This window comes from Melozone crissalis, unplaced genomic scaffold (assembly GCF_028551555.1).
Source record: "Melozone crissalis strain CALT ecotype California unplaced genomic scaffold, PUWL_Pcris_2 ptg000023l_1, whole genome shotgun sequence".
In the NCBI taxonomy this organism is placed as follows: domain Eukaryota; kingdom Metazoa; phylum Chordata; class Aves; order Passeriformes; family Passerellidae; genus Melozone; species Melozone crissalis.
Genome location: NW_026535801.1, coordinates 31,957,894 through 31,985,131, shown reverse-complemented (window position 1 = coordinate 31,985,131; position 27,238 = coordinate 31,957,894). Strand labels below are relative to the sequence as shown.

Genomic DNA, 27,238 nt, shown 5'->3' with positions numbered 1-27,238 from the left:
GGCATGGAGGAGCCCTGGAGAAGGAGGTGATTGCAGCCAGGGCTGCCTCCACCATTACTGGGTAACCTGCAGACTGGATCAGTGCTCAAGCTCTGCCCATGGAGCAGAGAAACAGGGCTTGGATGAAAAGGGCAGGACTTTGGTGAAGCAGCCCATGCCCACATGTCTGACTTGGGCTGTTGAGGTTCCTTCTTTGGTCTTCTCATCCATAAACTGTTGGGTTGTTTGTCTTTGGAAGGAACCTTGAGATCTTCTGATGAGCAGTGCTACAGATCAGTTGGATGTTCAAATTAACATGGATCCGTGCTAGACCTCAAGGGCTTTTGAATGAATATTCAAGTGGTTTATATTTATTCTTTCAGCTCCAACAGAGTAATTAGGAACAGCATAAATAGTAAGTGCAAATGATGCAATGAAGCATCTGATAATGCTCAAGGAGTCACAGATGGGGAGCCAAGTTCATCTCTTTTAGCCCAGCAGCTGATGATTTTTATGATTCTGTAAGTATAATCTGTTTGGTTGTTTTGTTGGTTTTTTTACTTTTATAGAGGTGGATAAATGTCTTTCCAACCCTTGTCCTGCACTGGCCACCTGCAACAACACCCATGGCTCCTATATCTGTCAGTGTCCTCTTGGATATGAGCTGGAAAAAGGAAAGTGCAATTTAGGTAAGAAAACAAAAGTGAAAAACCAGGGATGGAAATAATTATCTTTAATGTTCTAAAATAAATTGACTTAGGCTCAGAACTAGTTCAGAAGCTTAATGTTCCTCCCAACCACCTCTTTTATCAGAGCCTTTTAGTGTTTATACAAGTGTGGTGTCTAATGCCTGTTGTGTTGGGCTGCCTGGGGAGCAGGCAGAGATATCTGAGTTCTTAAAAACTCAGCAATGGAGCAGTGGGCTCAGGCTTGTTAGTAAGGACAGATGTGCCCCTTCTGCTCCTGATGTGTTTTAAAACCCCCAAAAAGCATCCAGCAGCTTATCAGCCCTGCAAACTCTGGTGAAGGCACTAGGCTTGGGAGAAGTGAGGGGGGTTGTTGTGTAACCTGGCTTCAGTGGGGTCAGCCATGTGTGGAAAGTTAAGCAGCTGTGGTGAAAGTCTTTGTGAGATCAAGGTCTGGTTTCATACCTTTAGCATTTTTTGAGCAGCACAGTTATTAGCTGGAACTCAGGTTCTGACCCCTTCCTTTCTATCAGAGGACTCTCAGTCTCAAGGACTTACAATATTCCATTGTAAAGGGCAAATTGTTTTCATAGATTTTCTTTTGACCCTTAATCAACAAGGATTAGAGGCATGGAAATTTTGCTAAGGAAACATGGGTGAGGTGTCCCTGAAGAGTGTTTTGGAACATTTCTTCAAGTTGGAATATGTCAGCTTCTAATTTAGAGACTTGTTTTGATTATGCCTTGAACTGGAGTATGGACAGATTATATAAACACTGTGAAGGTGATTCTCATCATAATTTTTCTCTGGAGTTGCTATATTAAAGATGTCTGATATACAATTTGTGGTGAAGATAGGTTCAGTGGATGGGAAAAAAATGGGAAAGAATTGAGGACTTTATAATGTTATCTGCAACTGTATTTGTTTTTCTGGTGGAACATAAAGCTGGAATTCTGAGTTCTCAGTTCCACTGAGTATCTCATGACACTTAATACAAGATTTAGGGGTATTATCTCTGCAAGTCTGGACAACCCAGATTATTGCATTCTGCTGCTGTGAATCAAATATGAATCTAAGCACAGAAAAATGCATCTTTTGGACCTCTTTTCAAATGCCAGTGCTCATTCTCTCCAGCAGTTTGAAAAATGAAAATATCATTTCTACAGTGCTTTATTTTGACTTGCTGATTTGATTTCCTTCCATTGCAGGGAAAAGTAAGAGATTTGACATAATTTGACCCCCAACTATCATAAATAGCTTTGGTACCTGACACTGTCTTCCTACTAAATTTACCCATTTCTCTCTGTGTTCAGGGATCTATTTAAGTTAGTCTGTGCTTCTGCATGAAATGTATGAACACTGAAGTGAAATGCTGTCTGTTCAGCAGCACTGAGCTCTGGAATTTGCCTGGGACTGTGGGAACATTGCAGCAACCCTTGGGGAAAAAAACCCCAAGGCTGTGACTTTGCTTTATTGGGGCAGTGGCTCTCAGATCTGAGTTTTCTGTATGCTTTGTAAAGGGATTTTCCATGCGAACAGCCTCTCATGGAAGGCAGATAAAACCACACCTACACATGGCACAGAGATGTGTTCCAACTAACTTGTCTTATTCTACTTTTTAGTGAGAATATTTATTGGCCAGGTTCCCCTGAAACTTAACATCACCCACGGGAAGTACACAGAGCTCTTCCACGTGGAGAGGGAGATCCTGGAGGTGGTGAGTGTCCTTGCTGGGACTTGGGCAGTGCTGGTGGCACAAGTCCCCTTCACTCCTTTTATGACTGTCACATTTTCCAGCCATTCAGTTTGAGCCATGTGGCTCTTGGTCAGTTGAGAGCCAGTGCTGGGCAGGCTCTTGGCTTCCCCAAAGGCTGTGCCATCAATAGCTCCAAAGAGACCCATGGGCTGGGATTATCTGCACATCCCTGTGCAGTTCTTATCCAGATCACTGCATGCACAAGCTCATCCTGTTAGTGGTTCCTGGGATGGGTGCACTTCATTCCAGCTCTTTGGAGATGGATTTGGAGATGCTGCCGGAGGAAGGAGATGCTGGGTGTAGTCACTGTGATGCTGCCTGCACAGCTTGTGCTGGGGAGTAAGTACAAACAACTGCACAGACCCAGGGTCAGGAGGATCTGCAGTCTCCAAGGGTGCTGCTTTGAGGCTGGCCTTGCACGGGGCTCTCTCCCTGCTGACATCTGGCTCAACTCTGACCTTTGTGGTTGTTACACAGCAGGGCCACGGGCAGATGCTCATATCAAAATCCCCAAGGCTCTGCAATGGTGACTTTGTCCGCCCCTTACTGACAACAGTGCAGTGCCTTTCTCTTAGAGAGCAGATAAATCTCTGGGATGCTCAGAGCCCCCTTGGTCTCAGCAAGCATCTCTGGGAAACACAGGGGATGGTGTCAGTGACCCAGGAGGACTGTCCCATGCTACATCCCATGGGGCTGCCTCCTTCCATGATGCCCTGGGCACTAACAGCTGCTCTCTCCCTCCTTGCAGCTCAATGCATCGCTGTCAGGCTTGCCAGGATACCACCACTCCACAGTTAAGGCAAGCAGGTAAGGCTGAGGGTGCCAGGGGAAGAATGAGACACTTGAGCATTTGGGATCTTCACCTTGAGAGCCACACTCTCCATTTTGAGTCAGTGCTTGATGCAATCCAGCCTGGCGGTGGTACAGGGCATGAGGAATGCCTGACCAGCCTGCCAGGCTCACCTGGTACTCTCCTCCTGCCCTGAGCAGCTTGGGGATGGCCTGCCCAGGAGGGATTTATGGCTGGTTCCAAAGTGAGCTACCAGCATCCTTTCCAGCTCCATATTCTCCTCTCTGTGTATTGGTTAGTCCTGGTTTTAAGGTCTGTCACAGTGCATGTAGTGCTGTGTCTGTGGGAAGCATCTCTTGTGTTGACAGCAGTTCTATGTATGAGGTGCTAATGATGACATCAAACTGACCTGTGATACTCAGAGCTGTTTTGTTTTGTTTTTTTTTGTTAGGGAGGCAAATTTTGTGCACGTTTCAGTGCAATCCACGTTCTCTTTAGCGTCCAACGTGACTTTCTTCGATGTTATCAGCAGTGTGAAAAGCTACATTCGAGCTTGCAAATCCCCCACTGAAGCCTGCCAGTTCATATCAAGCCTGAAATCACTCCACAGAGGTAAATAGCATCTGGAAGGGCTGTGGCAGGAGGGGAAAAGGATGTTTTATTTGGCTCCTTTTATAAAAGGGGGACAACATTTTGTCATTTGGAAAAATCCCTCTGTATCTTTTTATCTTGCTTAAATGGGAGTCATCTTAAGAACCTCCGAGTACAAAAGGGATGCAGATACCAAGCCTTATCTTTGCCACATGTATGAGAAATCTGCCTCTCAGTGAAAATGTTGTGCAGCACAGGATTAGAGACATTGTAGGGCAGCCTTTCATCTCTGGGATGTGACACTGGGCCCAGCAAGATGAAAAAACTGTAACTCTTAATTTCACACGTGCGGCTGGGAGCCAGGGAAATGGTGTGAAAGCCAAGAGACAAAACCCTGCTGGTGAGCTCAATTAGAGCTGCTGGAGGCTGCACAGCAAGCCCTGCTCTCCTGCCTGCCCAGTTTCAGTGCTGCAGGTTGTAAAATGGTTCACAATCAGTGAGAACTATGATTTCTGTACTGAATGCTCCATCTGCCGAAGGGCAGTGTGGATACAGCACAGAAAAATGTGGGGAAGGACACCAGTGACCTTCTCCAGGTGGACCCCAGTGCTGTGCCCTGTTATCTTCCAGCTCTCACCTCCTGAGGAGTGATGGAGGAGATTTATCTGTGAGAGATTCCTGCAAGGAAACTGCTGTACGTGCTGCTTTGTGACTTTTGGGTTTGAGGCTTTAAGGTTCGGCCTCGAGGAGGATGAAGGGTGGCAATGCTTAGCCCGGCTTTAGTGGGAAACCCCCAGTATCATTTTGGCAGAGTAAACATGCAGATGAGAAGTGTGCTTTTATTACAATGGGCTGTATTTTAAAGCCATATTCAGCCCATGGTTTGCTTTAAATTATTTGGGTAAACCTGCTTGGATTATACCTACCCATTACCTCTGATACAGTGCTTCTGTAAAGTCAACTTCTAACTTGAAATAAGCAGAGTAAGAAACAAATTGTATTCCTGTGTAAGTACCTAAAAGAAAACATGTCAGATTAAAAAACCCCTGATCTAGCAAGGAAAGGTTTATAAAAGGAGAGTGCCAAACGAGTGACATATTTTCCATAAAATCCTATTTCTCACAAATATTTATTAATTCCATTTAGTCTGACCTCCCAGTAAAAATGTAAATTTGATGTCAAAATTTCCATCATTTATCCACAGTTTTGCTGAATGCTCATTGTAACAAATCTGACTTTCTAAATTAAAACACTGCTTCAAAGTAATATAAATGAAAGTACAGATTTTTTGTTTGAAAAATGGAAAAATCCAGTGCTTAGTACTGAAATGGAAAAGAATTGGTTTGGTGTAATGTTTTGCTTGATATAAACTTAAAAATTGATTTGTTGAACTGTGTCAGGGGATGAATGTGTTTGAGCTTGAGCCAAACCAGATTTCTCTTTTTCATTCCCCTTCTGCTTCCAAACTGAAACATTTATTACTTACCCCCTCTATTTGCCTGTACAAATGATGGTAGATACACAAGAAATGGTGACACAGGGTAATGTTGACTCCCTCTTAATGGAACAAATATTACTTTTAAAAAAAAAAAAAGTTATTAAATCAGCGCATCAACTGAATGGGATGCCTAGGGAAAGCAAATGTGCATAATGGTGGGTTCAGAGAGAACCATGCTGATGTTGGCCACTCTTCCCAACAGCTGGCAGCTTGTGCAGACAGAAGGACCCTGAATGTGACAAGGAAACTTCAGAATGCACCGACTTTGATGGGGTTGCTCTCTGCCAGTGCAAAAGTGGGTACTTCAAATACAACAAGATGGACCACTCCTGCAGAGGTACTGCTCTTTATGTGGTGTACTTTGCCTGGATTTTCCTCAAAGTTTTTGTTGCAGTGGAAATGAGTGTGTGCTTGTAGTGCTGTGCCAGCAAAACCCTCGATATTATGAATAAATATTAGCAGCTCAAGTTTCTTTTATTTAGTTAGGGGGCTTTTCAGCAGACACTGAAGACTCAGTGTCTCTCTAGGAATAATATTATCTCTTTCTGGAGCCTGCTGTGAGTCTCAGTGATTGAGGAGAGGGAGAAAGGGGCCTGGCTGCTTTGGGCTCCAGTTCAGTGGCACAGAGCAGAGATGACGTGTGTCTCTGCCTGTTTTGATTTTGTCTGAACTCTCAGTGAACTTAGGGGAAGTGCTTTAAACTCAAAAGCTTATATTAATATATCATCAGTATTTTAAAAATTTGTATCTGAAAATGGTTATGAATTTGTTTTTCAGGTGAGTTCCAAATAGAAATTTTAAGCTTAAAGATATTTTAATGGTATTTTTTAGCTACTCCTCGGATCAACAAATCTGGTTTTGCTGCATTTTAAACAAAGTCTTTACATGCCAATGTTCAAAATGACTTCTGGAGGATCAGGGTGTCCATTCCCTAGTTTGTGGTTGCTGTAGGCCTTTTCTGATGACATATCAATAACAATTGCAGTAGTGGTAATATATTGCTTCTGGCACTGCCTGCTGGGTTGCTCTTGAAATAGGCGGAGATGTTTTGTCAGTTCCAAATCTGAGAGTGAGAAAAATGTGCCTGGAAATAACTCATGTGCTACAGGCTCTGGGAGGGACAGCTCAGAGATGGGCATCTCTGCTTGCCAGGTCGTGGCCCTGCCTCTCCTGCACTCTGTGGCCCCTTTGTGACAAAACCTTTCCCTTTGTGTTTTCCTCCCTTCCTCTCATCTTGTATGTTGGAGGAAGAATTTCTTTTGGGAAATACTGAGCATTTCCACCAACCCTAGAGAGTCAGAGATGGGCCTATGTAGTGAGTGAGGAGCTGAGGAGAGATTTTTACCCAATTCTTGTTCCATCATGGACTGTGGGGACCCAGGGAAAGTTACTCCATTTGTCTTGTTCATGCCTCTTGCCAAGCAGTGAAGATAAAGACCTGAAAGGCTGTGAGGCACTTGGGTGTGATGGTTGCACAGGGCTAAGAGATGTAAGGCCTTGTACGTATGATCACTCCATACTTATGAAACTTGTTTGCTGTGGAAAATATGAAAACCTTATCTGTAAACAGTGAGGCCTAAATGCCACCTTCATCTCACTGCTGTCAGTAGGAAACATCTTATTGATGTTATTGAGGGTGTCTGAGGGACAGGGCTGATGCTGGATTTAGGCAGCAGTGCAGAGGCATGAGGGCAGCACTGGCTGCATGGTGCCACACTCTGACAAGATGCCAGATTTTCATTATCACTTGTGCCCATCTGAGCAAGCCAGGTGGTTGGGATTTTTAAAGGCTTTTCAAAAGCCAAGCTATGGCCCCCATTTTGATATTCAGGGCTATTTTGCTGATAAATATAGCATACAATATACTAGCCTCTTTGAAAACCTCTGCCCTTTTAGTGCCTAAACAGGAACCAAGGTCTCGTGAGCATCTGACCCTCATTGTGGGCTGTGAAAATGTGGTTTAGTAGCTCCAATTATAGGATTTGCAAAGGGGGAAATGGCTATTGTGCTGCCCTGTCCGGTCTCCCCCGTGGGAAGGCTGGGAGAATTGGCTGCCCTGACCCACAGGATTTGTTCTGTCCTCCTTGAGGCATCTGTCCCCAGGGACACGCTTGGGAAAGCAAGCCATGGGCCAGGGAAGGGTTGGGTCTCTGAGCCACAGGAGGTCCAGCATGTTGGCCAGGGTACCTCTTGCTGTACTGTTCAGTGTCTCTGGGTTGCTGCTGATTTTCAGCCTTCTCAGTATCTTCAGGGCTATTTCAGTATCAGAGCAGCAAACCCAGTGTGCCAGCCTTTCAAGGGCATGTTATTTTTACCAGTACAGAGTGTTTCTGGAGTGAAGCAAGGAGCAGCAAAGCAGGTTTCCAAAGAGACCCCTGAGTGTCTTTTGGGAAGGCAAAGGAATCCTAGGTTGAAGAGCACAACTCAACAGCTTTGCTTGGCCCCTGACCCTTAGGCCTTTCCTCTGTTCCCTGCTTGTGTTTGGAGTCTTGCCAAGTGAGTATGACAGTGAGAGCTCTCCTGGGAGCGTGTTCAAAGGAGCAGCAAAGATGCCAAAGGAGAAAGCAAAGTGGCAGGAAAAGAAACAGGGAGGAGAGGAAAATACATAAGCACCAAGTTTTTAAGACAGAGAAATGCATATTCAGGATCTTGCTTTTCCTCTTTTCTGCTCCCATATCCCCCTGACCTGAGAACTGTGTGCCAGCGAGGTGCCAGGGCTGCTCCTGCCCATGACACTGCTCCAGGTGGATGTGCCTCACACACATTGCTGAGCTCAGGGTGGGCTCCAGCACCTGTCTGCCTGCTCCTGCAGCCTTCCCAGCATGCAGGGAGTGGGCTGGAGCTGGGATACACAGGGCTGCTGTGCTCATTTGAGAAGGCAACTCCTGTGAGCTATGAGGGGATGCTTCCCTCCCTCCCTTCCACTGCACTTTTTGTTACTGCCCAGTCCTGGTGGAACGTTCACTCCATAATGTTTTCAGTCTACTTTTGTTAGCAAGGGAAAGGAGCAACCCATCCAGCCTCCTTTAGCTAATGCCCCAGTGAGATGAATGAGCCAGGCAAGGATTCTTTGGGATTTACTATCCTTGCCCTGGCTGTTTGCTGACTGGGGCTCTTAACTCTTTCAGCTACCTCTGCTCTCCTCCTTTACTTCAAAGAAATCATTTTAGAGGAACAAAAATATATCTAGTACAAAAAGCATCACAGTGTGATGCAGCAGGGGTGCTGTGTCATGAGCTTCACCTTCCCCATCCTCAGCTCTGGAAAAATAAATGGAATGAGGGAGGTAGTGGTGGAGTAGTGGGGCCACATAGATCAAAGAAAGGTGTGCAAGACCAGATATTGTGGGCATCAGCTCCCACCATCACTGGTGCCACTTGCTACAGCAAGTCTGTGTCTGCAGCCACAGAAGTGATGTGAGTGCCACAGTCTTCTGTGCCCACACATCCTGAGGATGTGAGGTAGGCAGAAGATGGTAAATTTTGTTATCCCTGGGCTTGCAACATCTATTTCTGGGAATTAGAAATCAGAAGGGTCAAAGAGAACCTGTGAGCGTTCGGAGAAAAGCTGCAATAATTAGGGAGACTCAAAGATCTCAGTGGCCTTGGCTTTATTAAAGATAAAGGAGTGATTTGGTGGTGAGGAGGAGAAATCTGATCATATAACCTTTTCCAATCTAATAAGTAAACATCCAAAGTCTGGAATTTGACACGGAGGTAATTCAGACCAGAAAGAAGGTGAATGTTTTTAATGGCTGATGAAAATTAACTGTGAGCTTCTGACAGAGTGCTGTGGTTGATTGTCTGTAATTGAAAATATTAAAATCAGTCTTGGGTGTTTCTTTAAAATGGAGCTCCAGTCCAACTATTTGATTTGAAACTGAAATTAAATTTAGGGAAATTCTGTGACAGTTTTAGGCAAAAGTGTTTGATGGAGGAGAAATCCGCAAGCATTTTTGTTTTCATTGAACAATTCCCCATGGAATATGTGCCACAGGGGGTTTCCAGACCTTGGGTGATGTCTTGCAGACCCCCAAGGGCTGCTGCCTGTGCTAGCCCTGGCTTGTCACTCTGTCCAAAGTGACTCTGTCTCTGTCTGTGTCACTCCTGCCCAGGCCTTTGAGTGACCACCTTCACTACCTCTGTCAGAACTCTGGTGGGACTACTGCTGAGAAAAGCAGTGATCTTATCAGTAATTTGAACCTTATAGTTGTGTGTCCAATGTATCATCCCCTTTGCTGTTCATCAGAAGGGTAGTATAATTTCCTCATATAATTTCCTCAGGATAGCTGTCCATAAGCATGGAAATTATTTTATTTTGAAGTGATGGTTCCAGTTTTTCGCCAACATTTTGCACATAGTAGTTTTCTAGATTATCTTGACCTAATAAATTCAATTTCTATTGAAAAAAAATTCTATTCATATAGTAAAATATGATATCTCAAAATTTGATTTAGCTGCAAATTTGAGAAATCTGAAAAAAAGGTGACATGAGAAAAAATAACATCAGCATCCCACTTTGGGTTACCCTGACCGTATTTGCATTACGTCTTGTTGCAGTACTAACATTTAAATGTAATTAATAACACGTGCCAATGCTAAAGTAGCATAGTTTAAGTGGACTTTCAAAATGAAAACTGGAGGCACTTGCACATTTTTTACATTGCTGTTTTGTGTGAAGCAGCACAAGTGTGCAGTGAGTTTTCATTTGGGCAAGAAGCTCTGCTGGGAATGCCAGCAGCCCTCCCTGTGCCAGGCTCCAAACTGGCTCCGCTTGGGAGCCCTGAAATGGTTCCATTAAAGTCAGCAGGAGGGATAACTTACCCTATTCACCTCAAGTGCCCGATGTTTTGCCCAAGGCACAGGACATCCAGCCCGGTGCAGCTGGGGGCGGGCGGGTGAGGCTGCGCTGGGAAATCCCTGCCGGCTCCACTGCGCGGTGCTCACGGCCCTTCTCTCTGCTTTCAGCCTGTGAAGATGGATATAAGCTGGAAAACGAGACCTGTGTGAGGTATGGTGACTGTTCTGCCCTCCTCCCACCCCACCATCCTTGCTCTGGTGACCTGTTGGCACAACTGAGCTGCTGAAACTCCCTGTTGTTCTCTGTTTCCAGCTGCCCTTTTGGCTTGGGTGGATTCAACTGTGGAAACCGTGAGTACCAAATTTCATTCCTTTCGTTTTCTACAGTGTCAGAAATAGGATATTTGAAACAAATAATTGCAAGTGACTGTGTCTGAAGTGCAGTAGGTACACACTACTTTTTTCAGTGCTTTTTGTTCCTTCATTTTCTGTTAAAAGTAATTTTGTGGACTTCCTTTTACAAGGCTGACTTAATGTCATTTAAGAAAAGGAGATCTCCTTTCCCTGTATGGTCTGTCAGGATAGCACATATAGTGGGCATTCTTGAAGCTAGATATTTGAAGGTGAATCCATTTGAGTTACTCTGATCTATCAGTGAAGGCGATCTATTCCTTAGGGAATCAAGAACTTGTTTCTATTTCTTAGGGCTGTATTCCTTAGGGGAAGGGGGGAAGGTGGGAAATAAGCAGCTAATCCCTTTGCATGGGGACTGTGGGTATGTTACACTGGGGTTTAAACCACACTGCTGTTTCTCAGCCTCTGTCTCTCCTGTCTGCAGCCTATCAGCTCATCACGGTGGTGATTGCAGCTGCAGGAGGGGGACTGCTGCTGATCATGGGCATTGCACTGATTGTCACCTGCTGCCGGTAGGTACCGCTGCCAGCCCACCTCAATCCCATGAATTGCACCACACCCAGAGCCCCCTGTGTGAGCTCTTAAAGTCTAAAACATAGCACAGCTAAGGACCAAAACATAGGTGAAAACATAGGCTAAGCAAGTGGGGTAATCTGAGATACAGAAGTATCATACTGTGCTTTCATTTGGAGAATTTTTAATTTTTTTCCCCAGCAGCCAGGCTAAACAATGGACTGGGTGTTTCTTAAAGGTACACCTGGAAATCATGTCCTCCAAAGATGGAGAGGCAGGGGAGTCCTTCCCAATGCAGAGCTGTAAGGCTCTGAAGCCAGGAAGCAGACCTCAAAAGTGCAAGCTAAGTAGAAAGGAGCAGTTTAGGCAACAGGGGAGGTTACTTGCTGTTGCTCAAGTGGTGTTTGAGTGTATTTAAGGCTATTTTCATCCATCTTTATGGACAAGTCCTGCATGTGCTCTCACTCTGTGTGTCTCTCCCTCGCACTCACACACATACACACCTCATTCCCATACCAGCAGGTGGCTTTGGACAGGATGTGTTTGCCTAGTAATCTCTATTTCCTGATTCATGTTATCTGAAAAGGGATGCCTTGCAGTAAAACCCTCTCCTCACTATTCCAGTCCCCAAATCTAGGATTTCAAAGCTCTCTGATAAAGCTGGCAACTGGACTTGTCAGTAATATCGATGTGGCAGTGGTTTGGTTGTGCCCATGTTACCCCGTATTTTCAGCCAGGGGGATGCCAGCAAACCCCAGCCAGAAGACGAGGTGGCCCAGAGTGCAGATCTCCACAAGGGTGGACTGATCTCATGAGCCCTGGCCTTGGGCAGCTTATGCAACTTCCTGGAGGATACTCTGCTTTGACCTGGAAGTGTCACCAAAGTCCACTCATTAACCATTATAGTCCTGGAGGGACATTTGGTGTCCCTCAGGCCAGCTCCTTGCCAGGTCTTCCTTCTTAGGAATTAACATTCCTAAATTAATTAGGTATTAACAAGTGCTGTAGTTAATAGCATGGGGACTTCCATATGTTTTTCTTCCTCCATTTCCATGATTTTTCCATTGACTTAGATGAACACACATGTTTTCAAGAGACAAGGGGCATAGCTGGAACAGGAGGGGTTCAAACTGAATGTAGGGAAATATTCTTTCACCAAGGGAGCAGTAAGGCAGTGGAACAGGTTGCTCAGGGAGGTTGCCATGTAACTCTGGAGATTTCAAATCCCACCTGATAATGCCCTGAGCTGCATGACCTGATTTCATATCTGACTTGGCTTCAGAGCAGATGGCTGGACTGTAGTCCTTCTGAGGTGATCTTTGTTCCCAGTCAAGATTCATTACATCAAGTAATGATCTCTCCTGAGATCATGCCAGAAGTGTATAAAAGACAGCAGGATAAGTTGTAAGTTTTCACTTTCCCTCATTCTTTTATAAACAGGAAGAATAAAAATGACATAAGTAAACTGATTTTCAAGAGTGGGGATTTCCAGATGTCACCTTATGCTGAATATCCGAAGAATCCCCGGGCACAGGAGTGGGGCAGAGAGACCATCGAGATGCAGGAGAATGGAAGCACCAAGAACCTGTTGCAGATGACAGATGTGTATTATTCGGTATCTATGCATAGATTCACTTTTAACCCTTTGTGCCTCGTACAGGAAAGAGATATTCCTTTCTTTTTGGAAGTGCAGATCCCTTTCCTGCAAGATAAAAGGGCAAAGTAAATGTCTTCCATAGCAAGGCATTTTAGGAGTCCTATGGGCTCTAGGTATTACCTGTGATGAATATCACAAAGAGATGTCATTAGGAAGAATGCTGAGGAAATGTCTAGGAATAGTTTGGTAAAAATGCCCAAAAACCCCAATCCTGGAGTAGAGAAGGACAGTTAAAGGTTTTGGATAAACTGCTAGTGTTCCCTGTTGGCAGTTTTCTCCTGCGCACCCTCACTGATGACGGGGAAGGTTGAAACCTCTGTCTGGGGAACTTTGCCCCAGAATAGGAAGATGCTGGTCACTAAGGACCCCTCTTTTCCTCCATTCCTTCCCTCTCCAAGGTACATGAGGAGCATCCCTTCAGCTCTGAGGAATTAAGGAGTAATAGGCTGTGTAGGGCACAGAAAGACACAAGCTTCAGTTGTTATGGCATGGTTGGTACCATCTGCTAATGGCTGTATCCAGAGCTGTGGTGCTGCTGTATCATCTGTCACTCATTTTCAGCAACATGTCCTTAAGGTGTGTGTGGGTTACTCATGAGAGTGAAAGTCACAGGATTTCACCCAAATCACACATTCTGGTCTCCTTGCTTTCCAGAGCAGAGAGCTTTACTATTTTCCTGGCTTATATTTTAAGTTTTTCAGTGAGCAAATTTATTGGGTTGCACAGCATGGAGTTGAACAATTCTCCTTCATGCTTCCACTAAGAATGAGATATTTGAAATGAAAATACATTGCCTAATTTTTTAGACTAAATAAAGACTCTCATTATGCTGGGAACAAGAAATGGAAACTTTTTAGCAAGCAGTAGGTGATGAGGGTTTTGCAGGGATCTGCTCTATAACACATTAAACCAAGAGGCTTCATGTTATTCACTGGGTGAAAGGATTGTACAGACTTGATCTTAGGCATCAGTGTTCCTCCACCAAGTGTCCCCAGGAATCTTACTTGGTTACAAGAAGGGGAGAGAAAGGAAGATCAGATAGTTTTGTATTTGACATATAATTCAAGGATCTGTGTTGGGAGATGAGGTACCTATGGTAAATGGGGAGAGAAGTGCCCAGGTAATACTCAGAGCAGGAGACTACCTTTGATTTTCTGTAATTGTCTCCTTTAAGGATGGCTCTAGGATGATATCCTTTGAATGACAGTTGTTTCGATACCTGAGCTCAGCAGTACACTTTTTTTTTTAATTAAAAATTAACTGTGTACTTAGACCGCACTTGGCAGAGTCAGGTAAGTTTCAAATCTGTTCATTGGCCAGATGTTGAAATTAGATTTCATCATAGTAATCCCTTCAGGCAATACAGCAAAAATGGTTCTAGATTATAGAGATCATTAGAGATCCCATTGTTCCCTCTACCTACTGATCCAACAGCAAAGAAATGTGGTAATGCTGTGCCTGAAGAAGGATTTGAGTGTGAGAATAAGACCCTTTTTATTTAATTTTTGTTTTGTTTTGTTTTGCTAATACAGCCAACTGGACTGAGAAATCCTGAACTGGAAAGAAATGGACTTTTTCCTCCCTACACTGGTTTGCCTGGATCTCGACATTCGTGCATCTACCCTGGACAATACAATCCGTCCTTCATTAGTGATGAAACCAGAAGAAGAGACTACTTTTAGCAAAGAGTGGAGAGGGAGTGGAAGATTGACACAGTCGTGTGGCCCTTAATTCCCAGGTGCAATCTGTCTCCTGGGTAGTTGAGGCCACATCAATCTTACTCTTCCCATTTAATAGGAAGGACTTTGAACTTCATGCTGAGCATTGCTGCCCTGAGGGACGGTCACAGTTGCTGAGCATCAGAGAGGAGGAGGAGGAAGAGGAGGGAATGGCTCAAGAAGCACATCACTAAAAGACCCAGTGGGAAGCTAACACGTGTACTCCTTATTCATTCTTCACTCTTGGCGCTACACGGGCAAGCATGGATCAGTACAGGCAGATGAACTGTGCCCAGCACTCTGTGTTGAATACCACTAGGGAGTGTCTTGTTTACAGATCTCGTTCACTGTTGACTGTGCTTGTCTTCCTAGCCAGCCTTCATGCAGAGATTCACTGTGCAATTGCTTTTGGTCAGGCAAGTTTGTCCACTCCCTTTTAGATCACTGCCTCGCTGTCGGTTTCGTGTATGATAGGGAAGCTGACTTGTGTTCACCTTCATACAGGTAAAAGTTCTCCAGATTTCTGGGTCCTTGCCAAAGCCAGGTGTCTGGCAATATTGGCTGAATTCGTGGGTTGATTGTCTCCAAGGAGTGTGGGAAGGTTAGTCACACCACTGCAATTTTAACAGAAAAAAGGCACAGTTGTTCCTCTGTGCTGCTTTGAAATCTTCTGTATATAGGGAATGTTGTTGTTTTGTCAACCAATATTGTTCAGAAGTGATGCCACCACATGCCATCGGGGTGCTTCCATGTGGGATCCTTTGGGGCTCTGTTTCCCTGCAAGGATTTAAATGCCTGTAGACACAGCAATACAATATTAAGTAATTACTCACAGGGAAGAAGAAGATGAGCTGTGAATTCAGAATATTTTTTACTAGGAATCTGTGAAGGAGTAATAATGCTGTAGCCTTGGCTGGGCAGAGGAACCTGAATTCTGGGCACTGAAGGTGGGATATGTTTTCAAACCTCCAGAGTCCACCTTGAATTTGTAGGCACTGTGGAGACTTTCAGTGCATTGGAAAAGAGGGCTTACTGCAGTCAGTTGCATTTAAGGAAGAGAAAAACATGATGCTTGCAATCCTGGCATAGCAAAGATCACTTATGTTGAAGTGTTTTTCTTTCTTCCATCCTAGTTTCGAGTGATTCAGACCAGGCAAGTTTCCTCACCCGGGTGTATTCGTTCTTATTAGCAGAAGCTGAAGAATTTAAGTTATTGCATTTCTCACCAAAGATCAGGCTGAAAATTATGGACTGTATTCTGACCTAAAGTGAGTTGTGGAAAGAGATCTTACTAATCACAGAACCTGGAATGGGTTGGAAGGGATCTTACAGATAATTTTTTTCCAGCTCCTCTACCATAAGCAGGGACACCTTCCACTAGACCAGGTTTCTCAAAGCCCCATCCAACCTGGCTTTGAACACTTGCAGGGATTGGCAACTTCTCTGGGCAACCTGTTTCAGTGCCTCACCATTCTCATAGTGAAGAATTTCTTTCTTGTAACTAATCTAAACCTACTTTCTTTGCTTTAAAATAATTTTCCTAGTCCTATCCCTACATGCCTTTGTGAAAAGTCCCTCTCCAGCTTTCTTGTAGGCCTCCTTTAGTTACTGGAAGGTGCTCTAAGGTCTCCCTGGAGCCTACTCTTCTCCAGGCTGAACTGCCCCAACTTTCTCAGACTGTCTTCACAGGAGGGGTGCTCCAGCCTCTGACCACCTTTGTGGCCTCCTCTGGCCTCATCTGTTCTGATGGGAGCACTGAACACAGCACTGCAGGTGGGGTCTCAGGGGAGCAGAGTGGAGGGAGAGGATCTGGTGCTGCCAAGGACACAATTGGCTTTCTGGGCTGTGAGAGCACATTGCTGGGTCATTCTGAGCTTCTCACCAACCAACACCCCAAGTCCTCAGGGTTAGTTTCTATTCTCCAAGAGCCTGCATTTGTGCTGGGGACTGCCCCGGCTCACATGCGGGAAATATAATTAAATATCATGAAGTATATTTACCACTTATCTTTACTGCACTGTTAATCTGAGTCATCCAAAGCCTGTTTAGGTACAAGGTCCAGATGCAGTTTCTCCTCTTGAATGTGAATGTGCTTTTAATTCAAGGTGGCTGCTTGTACAAGGATAAGAAATAGCACAGTTCCATTGCCACTAACTCACCACATCTGTAGTGTGCACATAAGCTGATATTCCCTTCTCCCCCACCATGCTTTAAAAGACACAGTGCCCACAGCTAAGTTCATTAGGTAGCTCAGCTGACTGAAGCACTGAGGATCATGGGGTGCATCCCCCAAAGTGTCTAACCCTAATTCAGATGCTCATGTGTTGTGTGGCTGCTCACTGGAGGCAAACCTGGGGTGATGAGGAGCTCTCTATCAGGAAGGGGGTACTTGCATCCTACAGATGGTGTGAGTTCCCAGATCCTTTCCCAGCACTTCAGAGGCTGTTGTGTTCCCTACCAAAGGTCAGTAACTGGTATCCAGAGGGAAGTGAGACAACAACAGGCAGTTATAAGCTGTGTTGGCTTAGAGGTTTCTGGTCCCTGCTCACAGTTGTTTCTGTTTTCTCAAAACTTCAAGACAGGAAAGGTGCCCCAGATGTGCCTGAGAAGGCACAGTTCAGTGCACCAGCCATAGCACACAAACACACTGTCTCTTTTATGCCTCAGCTCTTGTCTTCTGTGCAGAAGCAGCAGTGTGAGCTTGCAGAGAACCAGAGCTTTATGGACACCTGGGGCAGTACCTTTTGCACTTGCATGAACTTTTGGTGACAATGCATGCAGCTTCACACCTGTCTGATCCACAATCAGCCTTGCAGCTGGTAGTGCACAGCTGATCTCAGCTGTAGGGGGAAAGGAATGGATGCTCATGGGAAGTACAGCTACCTAAGGAACTGTATTTAAGGAAAGCTCTACTTACAGTGTCCAAAATATTACAACAGGTAAAGCATAAGAATTAGCTGTTCATTGCCATGCTCATCGGAGTTTTCATCCAGGACAGAAAGGACTGCCTTTCACCTGGTATGGAGCAGAGCTGTGTTTTTGTTACAAAAGAAAAGAAGATGCAATTCATGCAAAATCTAAATCCAAAGCCTATAGACAAGCACTGGACTTTGTCCCTTTTCAGCAAAGTAGCTTGTGATAAGATGTCCCAGTAATGCTGAGAACCCCATGATTTTCCCATGTGCCAGCATTTCCTCAGATGGGGGAGCATTTAGGCCTATACTTATAGGCAAAAATGTTTAACTGCTTGGTTAGTTCAAAGACTGGGATATGAACTTCTGTGTGTCAGGTACAAGGGCAAAGTATGGCACACCAACTCACAATTCCAGTCCTTCTGCACAAAGAGTATATGAACAAAACTTCTGGTCTGTGTCTCCCAGCACATGGCAAATTGCAAGGGATTTGAGTGGAATTGAGATAGGACTATTTCTAAAGAGAGCACACAAAAGTTTGCAAGTAATAATTTTAATACCTTAATGGTCTTCAAATTCTTGCTGAATTGTATCTGGAGAGAAAGAGTCTCAGTAAATCCAGCAGGATTTTCTGAGTGAGGACTGCAAAACTTGGAATTTTCTGAAAGAGTGTTATTGCACTGAAATTTTCTCTCTGACAGTGGAGGTAAACATTAGAACATTTCTTATGAGGGTTTATCCATTGCAGCCTGACCTTCTGTGTAGCTTGGATAAGGAAGGAGTCTCAGAGCCAAGGCATAGCCCACAGAAGGAGGGGGAAAAGGGTCTCTCTTGGCTTGCCACACCTTCTCTGGGTGTTTTAGGAGGCCCTGCCCAGCAGGCAAGAGAGGGGTTCAGGCAGGAGGAGTCAGCACCCAGATGAGTGCAGGTGCTTTCCCTGAGTGTTCCAGGAAGCTTTTGGGAAGGTGACAGAGGCAGCCTGGGGTGATCCACCAGCCCAGCTGCAACCTGTGCTGCAGTGCTCCTGTCTCCAGCCAGGCACCGCCCACTCCCAGCTCCCCTGGGACACAAGGGGTGGCTGCAGAGCATTGTGCTGTGTCACGGTTTGTGGTGGTTGTTTCACGGCAGTGTTCACTGCCTCACCCAGCCACAGCAGGGGTGGGGGCAGTGTTTCAGTGCAGGTTGTCTCTGTGTAAAGCTGCCACCAGGACCCTCTCTGTGTCTGCCATGAACAAAGCTCCCTTTGGCAGTGGAGTGGGGCTTGTCACTCCTCTTGGGTATAAGAAGGGTCTCTATGTGCCCTCAGGCCCACTTTCAAAATCAGATGCTTCTCTGTTCACAGCCTAACTCCCTGTAGGATATTTCTCATCATGCAGCTTATTTCTCATCTCTCTTTTAGATTACTTCTAGCTACCCCAAACTGAAAATTTTGAGCACACTGGATGTTTTTGCCAAGGGGAATCATTCTCCACTGTGTGAGAGAATAGGAGGGAAGTGGCATGTCTTTGGTATGGAGAATGCAAGTGGTTCAGCCAGATGTGGGAAAAGGAAAAAAAGTTACACTAAGGCTGCTCATAAATCTGCTATTGCTCCTGGCTGCTGTGGAAAGTGAGGGGAGGAGTCAGCAATGACCCATGGGCAGTTGTGTGGGTGTGTTTTTAATTAAATTTGGGGAAAAAAAAATGCTAATTCTGTTGCTTGACAGGAAAAACTGTGAGAGGCATGTGTTTGCTGCTGTGGTGCTCTGCCAGTTATACAGACAAAATGCCTTACCCCCAAAAATACCCCTGACACTCAGCATAGGAGAGGCAGTCCCAGTGAACTGATCAGCAAAACACAGATTTGAGGAATCTTTCAGTAGGCATCTTGAACATACAGTCTTCCTGTGTTCTGCTGCTTGCCCTGTCCTTCCAGCTGCACTGGGAAAATCAGGCTTAGTTTTTTCACACTGTTGAAACCTCACAGCACTGAATTGAGCCATAAGTGGATAAAGTGGGCCTGGTTTTACCCCACGCTGGAAGGGTTAGGTTTTATAGCAGCAATGAATCCCATTGCTCTTGTGGCATTTCCTGTAAGACCTACTGGCCCAGTCATGTACTGAGTTACTGCTCATGAACTGCTTTATGAAAGTTATCTGCCTCCACACTCTTTATTGCTATTTAAAAATTGCAATAAATTGCAGTTAGAGAGAGGTATTTATCATTGTGAAATTGTTTGTGCCAGTGCTTGTACAGGTTGTTTGCTGGGACCTGAGTGAGCACAGAGTGGGTTTGGACATTGCTGCAGATATGCTAAGTTGCTTTCCCAGGACTTGTCTCTGATGCTGGTCAATGGCCATATCCATTCCAAACCCAGCTGGAATTTTCATTCCCTAATAGTAATCTTTAGCTTTCTTCCTTAAATTAACAAGAACGGATGCATTTTAGTTAAATGCTCTTCCTATGCTGACTAATGTTTTTTCCTCTTTACACACAAAGGATGTAATCCAGCATCCCCACAGTGACTGGGGTAACTCTCCCATGGACTGTAAAGAAATTTTTTTTAGGCCTGAATTACTCCACCACCAGGGTCACCTGCATGTAGTACATGCTTTCCCATGGCTCTGTCTGCCTGTTTCTGTGATACTGTTCCTGCCTCTCCATGTTTTATCTGTTCTTTTTTTTAAAGCATAATTATTACTGTAGCAGAACCTGTGTTATGTGAGAATGAACAAAACAGCTTCAAGACTGGAAACAGTTTCCTGGGAAGAGAGTGAATGTGAATTTTGTGTAGTTGTTTTACTGGTCAGCCAGCCTCTTTCCTATCCTGTAATATCTAGGGATGTAGAGATGCTTCCTGCTGTCACACATATCAGCTGCTCTGCAGATCACTCTTGCCTGTCCCTTTAGAAATTAAGCAAGATCTCCTAGTTTCACAAGGGGTATGTCCTATGCTTATAAGAGTCTGGGACCTGTTCAATGTACATTTAATTCTTCATTCTCTTGAGCTGCTGAAATTGAAAAGCAGGGGAGAAATTCACAAAGGAGTAAGAAGTACCAAAATTAAAAAAAAAAAAAAAAAGAATATGCTTAATTAATTTGCAGAAGTGTGACTTTAGTACTGTGAGATCAAGTGTGGGATGACACCTTTTCTGTGTCTAGTCTGTGTTGCATAATATCCTTGTTGAGGGAACACCTAGCAAGGGTACCTGATGTTCCTCCAAAGTGGTATTGAAATGCTAAATTGCTCAGTCTCTATTTCAATGAAATGCTAGAAGAGATGGGAGTCCCTGCTTGGGTTAATGCTGCAGCAGGCAGCCCCCAGTTCAGCAAAATCCTATATGGAAAAGTCCTGTGGGATACAGTGAACACTGATCACTTCTCTTGAATATGGCTATAGAATTTGCTGGACATTAAAAGTCTTCAATAAAATCTGCGAGGATGGATTTACTTTAAAGAAAAAAAAAAAGAAGCTCAACAGGATAAATATTTACTACCTTCATTTTTACAGGAAATCCTGTTAAACTCAGTCATTTGCTTTAAACCCATTAAATTCTACAGGACTTTCTCCTAGTCAAAGGTGAAACTTGGTGTGTAAAATCATAATGATTTATTGAAGCAGCTTTTAGAATCTCAGTAGTAAAGCTCACCTTTTGTGAACTCTCTTCCAAAAGATAAATTTTCAGCATTTGTTTGTGCTTCTTTACAACCTGAATGTAAACCTGCTTTATGTTCTTGACATTGCTCCACTCCCTTCCCTCTGTCTCTGAATGTTTGCTTCCAAGTCTCTGGGGTTCTAAAGATGTTTTCCAAACCAGTATTATTTAAAGTTGTATCATATTTTCAGCCTCCACTAATTATACAGTACTGTAGTAGCAAAATATAATTTTTAAGGATTGGATTATTTTTATACCTGCATCCAATATTATTAAATCTGGCGTTCTAGTCAGTATCATAAAAGGATACAATAAAACAATGAATATTACTATGTCCCTGCTTTTTTATTGTACTTAGCTTTGCCTGTAAAGGGAAACATATGCAATTTTTAGGCGGTCTTATTTATTATTATACATCCAATCCAGAAAATAAGAAATTGCTTTTGTTCTTCTGATGGTGCTTCCTGATAGAATAACTAAATTGAAAAGCAAAGAAGAAATGTGTATGTTCTGTTAGTTGTGCCAAACAAAATTCTGCTCAGCTGAAGTACAAGTTGTGTTCTGATACATTTACCTTGGTGGTACCAAGCAACTCAGTCTAATTTTAATTTTTCCTCAGTTTAATTTTTGCTGGAACTAGTAAAGTTGTTTGTTTATGTGTGTGAGTGCATGTTGGAGGGGAGGAAAACCTCAGGAGAGGTGGGTGCAGCAGAGCTGTTTGCAAGGGCAAAGGACTGGACCTGGCCACCATGAGATCAGTCCTGCCCCAGTAAAAACCACCAGGGACAGTGGAGAATGCCCAGCTGAGTGTCCCTCAAAGGAAGAAGGAGGGCACCTTGAATCCAGAGGAACACTCAGGCTGCTGAGAAGAGGCATGGCTTGGAACAGCATCTGGAGCAATGGCAGGTAGGTTCATTTGGGGCAATTTTTTCAGTGTTGCTCCAGAGCAGTACAACTGTGACAGAAATCAGATGGGACTAAGGTGGGATTCATCTGTTCTATGAAAATTTAGGTGACCAGTTTGAACACATGATCTGGCTCTCACAGTAGCCATGAAAAGAGACACGCACCCACAGAGAGCACGTCACCCCACGGTGAGAGACCACTTACCATGACTGTCTCATGGTATTCTACTTTCTGTGTGAGGTTGGTATCTGTTAGGAAATTGGCAGTGTAAAACCACAGGTCACAACATTTCCATGGGACTAAGTAAAAGGTCTTTGGGGTTGTAGAGAAGCACATGATTTAACAGCCCTGCCCACTCCAGATTTGCATGTCAGTGCCTCTGAGACCACTGAATGCATCCCTAGTGGGTGCCCTCAAACTCTTGGGAACCACCTGAAAAGGAGTTAAAGAGCATCTGCTTCCCCTGATTATATGTGAATCTGTATCCATAGCTAAAGCTTTGATATAGACTTCTGAAGCTTTTTTTATAACTTTTAGCTAATTAAAATATATGTTTCTACTTATATATGTCATATATAGTGGAGGAAGCAAATTTACATGAAATAACAAAATATAGATGAATCTAGTAAGAAAAAGGATTGAAAAAATGTGCAGGAAAAAAGTATTGAGCTAGTGCACATAAAGAGCTGTAAAATAATTTTCCCTACCTTTTCTTCTGACAGCGTGATTGCCTCTTGATTACAAGCACTTTTAAATAGATAGATAAGGCCCTTTATTTTTGGTATTTCTTTTTCCTGCCATAAAAAAGTATTGACAATAGAGCACCTACTGTTACTAAACATAGCATATTTTTTTATTCCATAATAATTGTTCAGTGTTCTTGATTGTCATATCTGAATTTTGACACACAACAGTTTGATTTTACAGCCTCTGGAAAGTTATTGAGTTATTTCTGCAAAGGAAGTTTTCTCTGTAGTTCCTTGCAGGACATCACAATTCCTGTGGCTGTGTGAGTCTGTCTGGACTAACAGTCAACTTTTTATTGTGCTTAATGACTTAATTATTAAGTGCAGTTTCACTGCTATCAGTTCTCCTCTTTGGTTAATTCTCTGTGTCTGTTCTCCTAAACCACCATATCTCTGGTTTATAATATATAATTAATTGCCCCACAAATCACCAAGCAATAGGGCACATAGAGCCTGTCACCCTCCTTCCTGGAGAGAGCCTGTTGTGACCACTGGTGTGTCACAAATGGGCAGGGAAGGGCAGGCAGAGATGAAAACTGCTAGTCCATGATGATGTGTGTCTGTTCAGGGCATTGCTTCCTGGAGGAACTGGAGCCTTTTGCATTGCAAATGACTCACACTGCCAAAACTGTGATCGTAATAAACATGAACAACCAGCCAGGAATGGAATTAAAGTTTAGAAATATAAGTAACACACCAGTTCCTGATGTGCATTCACTGTAGAGAACAGTTCTAATGTGCAGGACTGCACACTCACCCACTAGTCTCTAGTGTAGGCAGAAAAGCTGCACCATTTACACCTGCTGAAGACCTGGCCCTCATTTTCTGTAGTGCCCTGAGAAGTTCTTTTGGTCCCATGCACTTCCTTACAGCCAACAGGGAGATTTTGAGACCTGGATTAATCTGGCTGCACCTTGAGGCAGCATTGGAAAATCAGAGTGTAATCTGGGAGATGGCCATTGCCAGAGGATGGGTGACACAAAGCTGTGCCACTCTCCAACAGCCGGGTTTGTCCTCCTCTGCACACCCACTCCCTCCTGAAGCACCTGCTGGGCTCTGGGGCTCACAGCACTGAAATTTGTTATTCTGACAAGACTTTGGGATTCGTTTTTGGATGTCCCCTGAGGCTGGGAGGGTGGTGGTGGCCTGAGGTGGAGGCTGGACGCTGGCCAAGCAGGTGTGCACAGGGCACTGGGGCCAAACATTTCCCAGGCATTTCCTTCTCTTATTCTGTCAGCTTCCTGGCAAAGCACTTTTAAGGAGGGGCCTGGAGGAATTGAATGATCTGATGGGCGATGGGCATGGGAGGGAGGAGCAGCAGGGCAGGAGCTGAATCCGGCATGGCCTGAAGGAGCAGACAGAGGGAGAGGGGACTGCCAAGGGGTCACTGTGGGGATTGGGGGTAGGTGTGGGCAGCAGGTCACACTGGAGGGACTTCAGGGACAGAGATACAAAGGAAGGCACAGGCAAACCCCCCACATTTCAGGCTCAGTATCCTGAGCAGGTTCACAGAGGGACAAGGCTGCTCATTCCTTGTGCCAGCAGAGGCACACAATCGGTAAGCCAGCAGTGCTTCCTGGTTCAGTGCAAGTTAAAAGTTTAAGACAACCCTAAGCTCAGGAATGACTTTGAGTAATACTTCTGGTCTCTCTCACCCTCCTTCATTCAAGGAGATTACCCAAGACTGCATTTCTTGTTCTTAAAACAGAAAATCAAACAAAAGCAGACAAAGGGAGAGGCATTTACTACACGGAGCTGTTACGTGGCATTCAGTAGTGTGTTCATAACCCGCCTGTGTTGCTGGCAGTGGGGTATGCCAAAGGAGACCAGGACCATAGCCATTACAAGTGGCATTGCAGAGGATAATACACTGGTGGGTTGTTTGTCCTTCTTTTGTCTGGTAATGATGGCATAACCTGTGTTTACTTCAGAGAAAGACTTTACTGGCAGTTGTGGCAGGATACAGAGTCACTCAGACCTTCAAAATGAGAGAAATTACACCTTTGCCTGAAAAGGAGGAACTGGAAATCACTGATCTGGCCCAGCTGACCTCAAGCAGTGCATTTTACTGGAGCACAAAGCAGAACAAACACTGGAAAACTTGGGCAGGGGAGGCAGCTGGAAGTAAGAGACTTTGGGATAACCAACTCCTGCCCACAGAGACCTTTTTTCCCATCTTGGACTCTCACTGGCCATTTCAGAAGCTTCCTAGAGTCCAATGTTCATAAGTCTCAGTCTCCAACCTATTTTCCACACATCACAGCAGGGTTACCTGCTTAACAGCTTTTTGTCATTTCTAGATCTGCTGCAGGATTTCTGCTCCAGCCTGACATTCCCTGGTTGCAAATGTCTCTCTGGCAGAAATACACTTTGCCTCAAGCAAGGGAGGTTGCCACTCAGATAAAGACAAAAACACCTGCTGGCTGTCCTGCCTGCTCCGCCTTTTCACTCACCACTTTAGTGAGCCTGCAACACACATGAGAGGGCAGCAAACAAAACAGCCATGATCACTGCTAGAAGGGCCAATGTCAGTCCTGTTTCTTTGATGTCAAAGGTGCAGGTGTTTTCTCTTTCTTTTTAACCTGTTAAACAGTAAGAAGTGCTTTAGCATAAGATTTTGCTCATAGGAAAAAAATAATTGGAATTTGTGGAATGAAGCTTGTCTGTACTGGTAATTTATTGCACGGGAAGTGAACATGTGGATCCCAGGTATTCTTTTCCAAGTGCATAATTAGCATAGCTTGGGATGGGGTCACCTCTTCCCCTTTAAAAACAGATTATACTGTGCTCTTCATTTAATTTGCATGGAAGGTGTTGGTATGGAAAGCTGGCAGGGGATAGCTGAGGCACTGTCAGTTCCCATGTCAGCTTATTTAGCAGTAACTTCCTTGTATCAACAGATCTCAAGTATTTATGACTTAAAAGAAGAACGCTGCAGGTCCAGAAATCTCCTCCCAGCCTGAGGAGGAAGAAAAACACTGCTTGAATTTATCATTTGCCACTTTGCCACCATGACGTCAGCTCAGGGCTGAGCTCTTTACCTGTGGCTGGGCCCTTAAATGAGCTGACGCCAGGAGAGAAAGGCACTTTCTCTGGGGCTTAGCAGCGAGTGGCAGCAGCACCACAAGTGGCAATGAGACGCTCTGTGTTCTTCGCTGTGTGCCTCGGCCTGGTGCTGAGCCTTTTGAAAGGTAAGAACCACTATCTTCTGTTTTGTGATTTATCAAGGCAGCTATTGTGTGGCAGTGAATGGATTTTCTAGTGCTTTCAGCAGCTGTTGAGAAGCCAGTTGTGATACACAATTCAGCATGTCTAGATTTTGATTAATTAATGATGAAAGATGTCACTGTAAGCCAACGGCTTTCCTTGTTAGCAGAACAATGGAAAATCACTGGTGCTTATGATTAACCTAATTCAGCCTATTCCAAGAGCAGTTTTCAGGACTTTCATACTAAACCCAGGTAATTCAAGCTCTGTTACAGTCATAACAAAAGGTGCAAGTGTTCCACCCCAGTACCTTTTGGCCAGAGGCTCCTTAACCAACCAGTCTGGAAAGCAGCTCCCTCTGAGCGGGCTCACTGAGCTTTTGTTCTTTCCTTTTGAAATAAATTAATGGAAACATCACCACCAGCTTTCAAGAGGGTTGCACCATAGTCTGTTCAAACTAAAGGTGTCATTCCTTAAGCCATTTAGTTCATTTTTCGGCGTTGTGCCAAAGTTGGTAGTTGTGGGCCATAGCCTATAGCTAAACCTGCCTTTTCCTGATACTCAGTGAGAGGTATGAGGGGATGAAGACATTAGCAAAAGTAAAGCATCTCTATGAAGAGTTTTGCAGCAGCTTGAAGCTGTGAGAGTACAGGAATTCCTAGCTAATACAAAGATAAAATTGCAGAGATATCAGCCGAATTAAGACCTGTTAAACTTGCAACTGGTGGCAGATGGTTGTGGGTCTCTGTTGCCTACTGTGAATGAACAGATGTATTTCCAGCAACAACCACAGTGTGCTACAGACCAATTTTCAGCTGTAAATCATAAACATAGAAGTCTTCAAGATTGTCTGTTGGTTGGTTTCCTGGTTGGAGGCTTGTAGGCAATAGCAAGATGTGAAAATTCTTGTGCCAAGACTTGCTGAAAGCAACACCAATTTTTCACTTGATCTGACTTTGCATTAGGATAGATCTGCCCAGAAACCTTTTTCATTCCAAGCAAATATTGTAAAAGCTTTGCAGGATGTGTCCATTTGAATAGTACTGGCAAAGGCCCTGCCCTGCTCAGCAGCCAGATGTCTCTGCTGTTGTATATCCTTGGTGGTAACATCCATTTCTTTATCACAGTGGTAATGCCCAAGCCCGTTAACACATCCTGTTTCCATACATAGAAGGTTAGATCTAGGCAAACAGAGCCATAAATTAGCCACCTTTGTCCATCCAGAGGGTTCAATTGCAGCTCATGCACTCCGCTGGCACCGTGGATGCTGTTCTTCCTGAGTCCAAAGGGTACTCCTGGACGATGGCTAGCCAGAGCCTCACAGCTCTAGCAGCTGTAAAAAAAGCCACCTCTGTAACAGGTTGCTGTCCCAACATCCATTGCCTGTGGCCAGCAGAGATTCGTATAATCACGGTTATAGGAAAAATACCCA

General features: G+C 44.4%; 1 protein-coding gene across 1 annotated transcript in view; it reads left to right on the top strand.

Moving 5' to 3' along the window:
* Positions 1-18,381, top strand: part of HEG1 (heart development protein with EGF like domains 1) — a 49,171-nt gene extending 30,790 nt beyond the window's left edge. Inside the window, exons 14-23 of the mRNA XM_054278401.1 lie at positions 549-668; positions 2,288-2,382; positions 3,170-3,228; positions 3,663-3,823; positions 5,503-5,637; positions 10,268-10,310; positions 10,413-10,450; positions 10,938-11,025; positions 12,467-12,641; positions 14,216-18,381. Coding sequence (XP_054134376.1) covers positions 549-668; positions 2,288-2,382; positions 3,170-3,228; positions 3,663-3,823; positions 5,503-5,637; positions 10,268-10,310; positions 10,413-10,450; positions 10,938-11,025; positions 12,467-12,641; positions 14,216-14,365 — 1,064 coding nt within the window. The 3' untranslated portion in view covers positions 14,366-18,381. The remainder of the gene's footprint in view (positions 1-548; positions 669-2,287; positions 2,383-3,169; positions 3,229-3,662; positions 3,824-5,502; positions 5,638-10,267; positions 10,311-10,412; positions 10,451-10,937; positions 11,026-12,466; positions 12,642-14,215) is intronic.
* The last annotated feature ends 8,857 nt before the right edge of the window (positions 18,382-27,238 follow it).